Below are 9,173 nucleotides of genomic sequence, written 5' to 3'. Positions count from 1 at the left end.
AACTAAATGCAAATAGAAGTTAAGGAGCCGGTACACTGAACTCTTTAGATGAGATAAAGCTGCTACTACAAAATAAAAGCTTTGAAAGAACAAATTTAGATTTAAAAGAAGGAAAATTATAGAGTGTTTAGCAGTTGCATTAGTATTTGAAAATAAATGTATGTATGTATTTCCTTATTTATATTTATGTTTATTTATTTATTTATAAATGTAAAAGGGTAATCGTTTTTTCCCAAATACTTTCCTTAATAATTCAGCTGCCATAAAAGGCCACGTCTCACTTCATGTTGTAGGCAACCCGAATGAAAAATGCAGTTATATGTTTGAGAGCTACAACCACTATGAGATTATGAAAGATTAACCTCTCACTCACAATAGTCCGTTTTTATCCGTCTCACATGTTTTGAGCGCAAAAGCAAAAGAAATTCCACGCAGAAAGAAAAAAAGAAGAGAATTATTGTTCCCATCTAGTGTTTTAAGGAGTAACACCAACAACCCCCTTATGGCAGCTCAGACTTCAAGCACTCAGTACTGCCAGATTTTCAACTCAGGAGTTGTGCTGTGTATGGCTTATGTGCCTTATGGGAATCTGTGGGGTATACGGGGGTGAGATGAAGAATAGCTTCATTTAGATTTAATTATATTCCAGTGCAGTGTGTGAGGGCATAAAATCACTGCAGTAATTCTTATTTTAACTGAATGATCAAGTGTTATGTTGAGCTTTTCTGTCACTGTACATTTCTTTTCTTTTCTTTTTAAACACAGATCATTTAATGTAAAATATAGTTTCTGTCAAACTTGCTGCAACAGGATGAGTCATGAAGGAAACGAAGAGAAAAACTGGAAGGAAGTTGCACAGGAACTAGGGCGGCAATTTCCCAACAAACTAAAAGTAGGGCAAGCGTGTGTTTGTGTGGGACAATGTGGGATACATCAGAAAAATAAACACACAACAAAGTATGTGTGTACAGCTTTTGCATTAGTATGCCAAAGACATGTATAGGTCATTTAAATTCAACTTTTCCAACACCCTTGCTAAGTAAATAAGGATAACAGGAGCTCTTCATATAGTCTTATTTTTCTTATGGTCTTACTGTTTGGAATTCTGGTAACTTATTTCCAGTGGCTGTTCTGTCTGATAATCAACTTTTTTTTCTTTTTTTTTCATCTCTTTTTCAACACATTTGTCAGTTCTAACAATTTAGAGCATATTATGAAACTCACACATAGTGTGTTTCTTTACGACATACCTACCCTTGTGCGAAATCAAAAAAAAAAAAACTAGCAAAAAACCCCAAATACTCTGAGAATTTCTTTCCACTAACTTAAGTCAGTTAAAACCAGTATCTGGGTATCTGTTGTCACCTCAGTGGTTTTTCTTTGGGGTAGTTTTCATCATATTTGCTCAAGTACAGCTTATGACCTTGTGGTGACTTGCAAGTTCACCCACTGGGCAGAGAGTTGGACTTATGGACTTAAACCATGATAAAGGTCTTAAATTGTGGAACAGAGAGATGAGGGACAAAACTCCAATACAGTCCTATACCTCGGCATCCTATGTGAGATATTCTAGACAAAGATAAAAAGTGCTGCTTATTTCATTTTAGTTTTTTAAAATATCGCACAACATAAAAGACCCAGTTGCCTTAAAGCGCTTTATGTTGCAAGGTAAAGACTCTACAACAATAATGAAAAAACACCAAAATTCAGATAAACCCTTAAGAGTGAGCACTTGGCAGCAGTGGGAATTAAAAAAACTCCCTTTTACCAGGAAGAAACCTCTGGTGGAACCAGGCTCTGGAAGGTGTAGCCGTCTGTTTTTGGGGGGAAGGTTGGGGCTGAGGGGAGAGATGCGGGACAGAGAGCACGCTGTGGAAAAGATATCCCACAGAATGAGCTTGGCATAAAAAGGCTGTATTCATATTCATCTTCTGAGATATTAAATTGGGTGGTGTAGCACCGGATGGAGAGCAGGCCATCTAAGAAGGTTGATGACTTGGTGAATGAGGCATGTCGTATTAAGCGCTTCAGTGTTTAAGTAGAGTAAAAAAGTGCTAATTAAATTAAGATCAAACTTCAGAGCAGATATCACATCTGCATGCATCTGCATCCGACAGACTGTACCTTTAACTCCCTGCCAAAGGGGGAAAGCGAGATTCAAATATCTGGCTCCGCCTCTGCTGCATGTCGTCGCGGAAATAGAAACTAAACAGGGCAAAACAAAATGGGAGCATCGTTGGATACTCCAGCGAGGTGCCCTCTTTGCAACGAGCTGACCCGGGACCCGGTTACTCTGAAGTGTAACCACAGTTTCTGCCAGCGATGCATTGGAGACTTGTGGAGCATTAACCCGAACGGGCCGTACCATTGTCCGGAGTGGAGGTGTAAAACCGAGTACCAGACTTTGCCGTTTCATAGCAGTTTGATACGGTCACCAACTCCCCGAGGACAAGCACAGCCTCGCAGCACTGCAGGTACTGTTAAGATGATTAGGTTAACATTTAAATTGTAACCGGACGAGTGAAATAACGGCCCTTAAAACTACAAACGTGAAAGCGGGATTATAAACTAATGCTAGCTAGCTGCTAACGTCAGAGGTCTCCCGCTCACAAGCAAAATGGGCGTTACGCATATGTTCAGTACTGTAAACTAGACAACTAGACAGACTACTGCATACTTATAATCGCATTCTAGCTGTAGCTAGTAAATGTTCACTAGTTTACTTCTAATCCAAAGACCTTAATAAATAGCAAATAGGTTGCGCTTTCTAAATGGAAGATACCATTTGATCAACCTTAGGGGACGTAAAAGTACTATAAAACTAGTAGCACATGATGGTCTAATCTAATTTGCGGGAAAAAAGGTTTTAGCAAACCAGAACTTTGTTATGTGCATGTATGACCAGTGACAGATAAAGTAACATATTTTTCGATTGTATTCATTTATTGATGGATTATGTGAAATGAAGAACTCGCAGTTTAGGTTAAAGGACTATATTTTTGGTGTCTTTTTTTTTTTTTTAGAGCCCAATTGTACCAGTGGCAGCTTCAGGTGAAGGCACCACTTTTATACCAATTTTCAGCATTTCAATGTCCATCCATTTTCTTAACTACTTATCCGACATAGGCCTACGGGAGTGTTAGAGCTTATCCTTAACCCTTCTGACAACGAGTGAAAGACGAGGTACATCCTGGTTGCCAGGACTAACACAGAGCGAGAAAGCTGTAAATAGTTAAATAACTTATTCACCTAGTAATCACCAGTAAAATGTCTTTCATATAAAAGTTGGGGGAGTAAAAACCCATAATGCATTCTTAAATAAAGTCTAACCGAAGTAGTATAACATTTAACACTCAAGTGAAATATGGGTACCTCAGAATTTGATTGTATTACAGTTCTTGAGCAAATTTCCTTTGTTTCTTGCTGTCACAAGGTTTAAAACAGAATATTTTAAACAAAGCATTAGCTCTTGTGTAATTTAATGGGAGCAGTGTTCGGCATTTGTTTACAGTGTCACAGATCAAAGTCCAATTAAAACTCTGAGATCAAAGTTTGAACTCTTTTAAAGCAAATAGACAACAGGGTTAAAAGTCTGTTTCTGACGTGTGATCATGAGTGTAAGCAGCACCTTTAAACCTTTAATGCACTGAACAGTTACATCTGTGTTGCTTACCTTCCTTCCTTACAAGGCAACATCATCACAGAACTCCTAAGTAGTTAGTACAAACTCAGCCTTCTCTAAAAAACAGTTTTACTTATATTTTATTGCATTTTTTAAGGTTCATCCACCAGTAACAATGAAGAAAGTACATCTGACTCGAGTTTAAGGAGGCCATCGCTCACCAGCCGACTCCTCGGAAAGAGGAAGGCCAGCGCACCTGTACCTGAACAGCCTGAAGCAAAGAGAACAACTGTCGAGAGCCCCCGTGCATGGCCCAGTGACACAGAGATTCCCACCACTTCCTTGTCAAATAACACTGGGAAGTCAACTGCCGTGGAAACATCTAAGAAAGTAGTAGAACCAGAATCTTCCCAATCGAAAGAGGGTGATGGCTCAACCTCCGAGGAGAACTCTGACAGCAATGGAGCATCTGCAAGCGGTGGGCCACAAGCCATCTCAGTCCAGCATAAATCAGAAAAGGCCATCATACTGGATGACTCTGACAATGAAGTCGACATATGTGATGCACCTCCTCCTGCAACCCCCAAGAAAGACCCGCAAGTAACTGGGGTATGTGTGACACCAAAGAAGCCTTTGTCAACTCCCACCTCTCACAGTTTTCCTACAACCTCAACTCCAGGAAAAGATAAGCCTCCTGTGCACCATGCTGGCAAGTCATCTCCGATTCCAAGCAAAATTAATTTACCTGCTTCAGGATCCTCAAGTCATGTTGGCATCTTCTCCAAGGCAGAAAACAAAAGCGCCAGCCCTGTGCCCTGTCATTATTGTCCTAAAACTCGGTGTCAGTCTGCAGTGAAGACTTGTCTGGTGTGCGGGGCCTCCATGTGTTCAGAGCACCTGCGGCCCCACCTGGACACCCCAGTTTTCCAAAATCACACCCTGGTTTCTCCAGTGGAAGACATTTCCCTCTGGAAGTGTCAGGATCACCACGAGATAAACCGTATCTACTGTCGGCAGTGTGCAGTGTGTGTGTGCACTGTGTGTACCGTCATAGGTTCCCATCGTGACCACGAATGCGTCAGCATCAGGGAGGCAGAGAGAGAGCTCAGGGTGAGTGCTGCTGACTTAATGCACGTGAGATCTGATTTCAATGCATAGTACCTGAAGATAATCGGATGAGGAATAATTACACAGATACACATGGGGTAAAAACAAAAATATAGTGTTTTGTGGGAAATCCCTTGCAGTGACCGAGCATCTGAAATATTTGATCTGATAGATATCAGAAGATAAGGTGCTGAGCTGGGTTAACTTTGGACTGGTTGCGTTAATGCGCCCCTGGAGTATAAAAGAAGCACACATCCAAAAATATTTCAACTCATCTGCTTGTTCCGACAAGCATAACGTTAAAACAAACACTGCAAGAATAACGCAGTCTAACACACAAACACAAGGCAGATAGGCAACAAACAAAATCATTACCACTGTAATCACTTTTTGTGCCCATAATGATCTGTAAGCAGGGTTATATTTGGCAATGGTGAGCCGGTCTCTAAAGTAATCTTTGCTTCTCTTTCCTGATATTTGGTTTCTTAATTTTATTCAAAATTATCTAGTTGTCTCTCTTGTCTTTCTGTGTGGTCATGTATCTTCAGTCTTTTGTTTGACCATTTATGATAGCGGATTATCTGAATATAGAATGACCGTTCCTATGAGTTTACTTGCTATTTTGACAGCCATTTTTAACTAATCATTCGTCATGTAACTTCTAGATGTATTGTAGGAAGTCTGTTATCTTCCAATTTACACTGTTGCCCCTAGCAGAGAAAACACAGGTCTGTTTATTCACATGGAAAATGTATATGGTTCACAAAGTTGAGAACATGACAATCAGAGATTTAGAGGGATACCTTAATGGTTTTACAAGCAACAGCCATTTGTATCTAATTTAGTACAAAATAATGTTTTTCAGTTGATCTAAGCTACCAGCTTATTAAAAATAACCCTCATCATTTTAGGCTTTTCTCAAAATACGTCTTGGGACTTTATATTTTGGAGAATCTACTCAAACTAGTTTGCTTCAAATTCAAAGTGGCGAAGAACATAGCCTGAAGAACAAAAAATATGTAACTGTCCAGCTGTGAGCATACAGCACTTGTGGCTAAATATAGATATAATCAAAGCCATAGACTCGTGACTTGTTTTTAAATCTGTGTGGACATTTTTCCTCAGGGAAACCTGAAAGAAGAGATCAAACAACTGCAAGAGGCTGAGCAGCAAGTGAAGGACCAAGTGACTGAGCTCGCTCAGAAGAAAGAGACTTTCAAAGTGAGTTGGCTAAGTATGTTGTTAAATATACATATGTTCGTTCTGCTTAGCCGCTAAGAATTACAAGAGATTTTCTTTCACACCCATTGCATTGAAATTTAAGGGGTTTTTATAGAAGTGCATATAATTGGCTAAAATTAGTTAATAAACTTCTCCAGTTCTTTGTTTCATGTCAGAATAGGAAGACTTTATACAAGTAATACAAATATTAGGCGGCTTTGTTTGAGAATGTAAAGAAATTAAGCTTAAGGTTTTTAGGTTAGGGTTACATGGTTGATTGCTGCCCCCAACTAAATACTTCTCCTTGAGTAATAGTCATTCATTCATTCAAGTGATTAATTGACGAGCTGTTTTTTTTTTTTGTATTTTTAGGGCACTAGTCCCAGGGTGCTACATTGCAGCACAAAGCTTTATTAAGTTGCAGCAACTCTTAAATAGAATCTAACACTGAAGTGAGTGGCCGTACTAAAGTAATTCTTTTTCCCATCTGCAAGTATGCTAAAGTCCAAGTGGGATAAATGTTACCATGACTGTGAGGGTCCATGCAGATGTCCGTCTCCCTGCCTGTTATTTTGACCGTGCAAACTCTTCTGCAGAGACCATTCTGTTTACGACTTACCGAGTGTTGCCACTTCCTTCCGACTCTTAGGAGGCAGCCTTGAGTCATTTCTGTTGTTCAATCTGGATTTTATTTTGAGCTGAGGAAACCAGTTAATACAAAAAAGGAAAACATAAAAATGCCATGTTTGAAATTTAAATAGACTGGAAAAGCATCTTACGTTGAAATCTTTGCATTTCTGAAGTGTTGTACGGTATACTAGTAATTGGAAATGAGTAATAACTAACTACAAAGAAATGCAATACTACCGCAATACTACTACATATATTTATACTGTGTCTGTCTAGGAGGTTTTGAGTGAAGCACAAGCAGGAGTGAAGCAGCAGTACAGTACCATCAAAGAGGCCTTGGAGCAGGAGGAGCAACTGGCTCTTCAGTGTGTGAAGAAGGAAGAGAACAGAGTTTTGGGGGGACTAGAGGAGAAACTCTGCCACCTCCATAGCTCCCTTCAATCCATCCAACAAGGCCTTCACACGCTGGAGAATCTGGCTGACACCAGAGGCGACAACTCTTTTAAGGACCAGGCCTTCATCATGGTCAGATCATTTTTGTTGGCTTAAAAAATATATGCATATATTTACTGCTGAATTATTAATGTTTGCATAGTAAAATGCCTTTTCTTTTTTCTGACACTGCAGGAATACAGCAAGATTGCCCAGCTGTAAGTAATATGCTTCTGCTTTGCAGCAGTAAAATTGTCCGCTTGTTGAACATTTCACTAGCTGAATGTGCTCCCAGAAAATCAGTTTTGTAAACATGCTGCATAGTCGTTTATTTTATTTTAATGAAAGTACTAGTTAGCTCACCCTAGTTGGTAAAAGCTGACTTTAAAAGTTCTTTTGCAATGCAATCAGCAGGGATGGTGATTTGGAAAGCGATGTGACACTTTTGTGCTGTGGGTACAAATCCCACACACTAAGTACACACATCGAAGAAATGGAGATTGGATTTATATGTGCAATTTGCTGCACGATAGTCTTAGGGCTCATTACTGACTCAGTTCTCCTTCATCAGGAGTGGTGAGATGGGGAGCTATGTGGAGCAGTTTGAGGCCACGGAGGAAGTGAATCGTCCCCGGCTGAGGTGTCTGCAGCAGTGGACAGAGAAGCGACTGGACACAGTTGTCATCAATACACAAAGCAAAGATAGAGATCTTAACAGGCTCCTCTGTAAGTCATGTCTTGTTTATACTACTGTTTATACAGCTCACACAGCTAATTACGCCACAGCACTAAATACATGTGTTAGGATATTCAGTTAGTCTTAATTTTCTCATCTAAATTCTTCCTCTTTAATCGTGTACACAGATGGCACCATACCCCTCTTGGATTCAGATACGGCCCATCCTAAGCTGCAGCTGTCTGATAACAGCAGAACGGTGACCTACAGCGATGCTCAGCAGGCTTACATGGAGCACGAGGCTCGCTTCAGTTCCTTCCCACAGGTCCTTTCCTCATTAGCACTGGAGGGGGGGCGTTGGTACTGGGAGGTGAGCGTGTCCGTGGATGATGGTCGATGGAAGGTGGGGCTGTGTGAGGCTCAGATGGAGAGGAAAGGCCAAAAGGACAACTCTCGTCTGGGGTTCAACAGTTACTCGTGGTGCCTGGCCTGTGACAAAAGGAAGGTAGAGGCCCTCCATAATAAAGTATCAGTTCCTGTGGATTCAGATGGACTGCAAAGGGTAGGAGTGTTCCTTGACTTTGAAGATGGTATTTTATCATTCTTTAATGTGACACCAGGGGGCAGTCTAGCTTTAATGCATTCCTACAAGCAGAGGTTTACTAATCCTCTTTACCCAGCCTTTTCTGTGTCTAAAACACACTTGTCTATCTGTGATTTGTTCGAGTCTTAAACTGCACAGAAGCACCATATCAGTTCTGCTGATTGATTTACAAACTTCATCAATCTGTGGTGCCTTTTTTAAGTGTTAATCTATTTTAGTAAAATGTGCTGTTGTGTAACTTTCTCATGGATGATAGATCTGTCCTACACTGCATACAATCCCTGACTTCTGCAAAGATCTGTAAATGTGATTTTTACATCATTTGAAAGAACTGGAATAAATAGAAATCCTATTCAATATACCTTACATGTAACAGTCAATCACTGGTAGTATATATATATATATTTTTTTTTTTTTTAATAGAAAGACCAGAATTTTTTACTGGTTTTGTTTTGAGATGATGTATCAACAAATGAGAATGTTTTAAGTGGTAGGCAAGTTATCAATGATGATCAATACACAAATTTTTTGGATAGTGTTTCTATTTTGAATATTTGTTTTTTAAAATTTTCAGATTGTACTTTACATATCTCGTCTTTGTCATCCTTATTGCTCCTGTTGTGACTCATTTGTCTTTCTACTGGAATAAACTGTCAGAGTTTCCAAAGCTGCGTTACTGCGTGCCATGATTCTTCCCATGGGCCTTTAAATAGAAACACAGGTGTGCAAGTGGGTGATGTGTTTCCCCACAACAGGTGACAGTTGGCGTGTTAACTTTTAAATTTCACTGCTCCCACAGCATGGGAGCTTTACTGACAACAAACACTGCCTTTGACACAAACCCCTGATAGGATGGCAGACCGAAGCAGATGCTAAATTGT

General features: G+C 39.9%; 1 protein-coding gene across 1 annotated transcript; it reads left to right on the top strand.

The window, feature by feature from the left end:
- The first annotated feature begins 2,170 nt into the window (after positions 1 to 2,170).
- si:dkey-29p10.4 (E3 ubiquitin/ISG15 ligase TRIM25) lies at positions 2,171 to 8,959 on the top strand. Its single transcript, XM_005929108.3, has 7 exons — positions 2,171 to 2,474; positions 3,780 to 4,732; positions 5,855 to 5,950; positions 6,857 to 7,105; positions 7,208 to 7,230; positions 7,584 to 7,738; positions 7,877 to 8,959. Exons 1-7 carry the CDS (start codon positions 2,225 to 2,227, stop codon positions 8,419 to 8,421), a joined length of 2,271 nt encoding a protein of 756 aa, XP_005929170.1. The 5' UTR covers positions 2,171 to 2,224; the 3' UTR covers positions 8,422 to 8,959.
- The last annotated feature ends 214 nt before the right edge of the window (positions 8,960 to 9,173 follow it).

Source organism: Haplochromis burtoni, unplaced genomic scaffold (genome assembly GCF_018398535.1).
Source record: "Haplochromis burtoni strain Fernald_Lab_line unplaced genomic scaffold, NCSU_Asbu1 Contig_77, whole genome shotgun sequence".
Taxonomy (NCBI): Eukaryota; Metazoa; Chordata; class Actinopteri; order Cichliformes; family Cichlidae; genus Haplochromis; species Haplochromis burtoni.
This window is presented reverse-complemented; position numbering and strand designations above follow the sequence as displayed.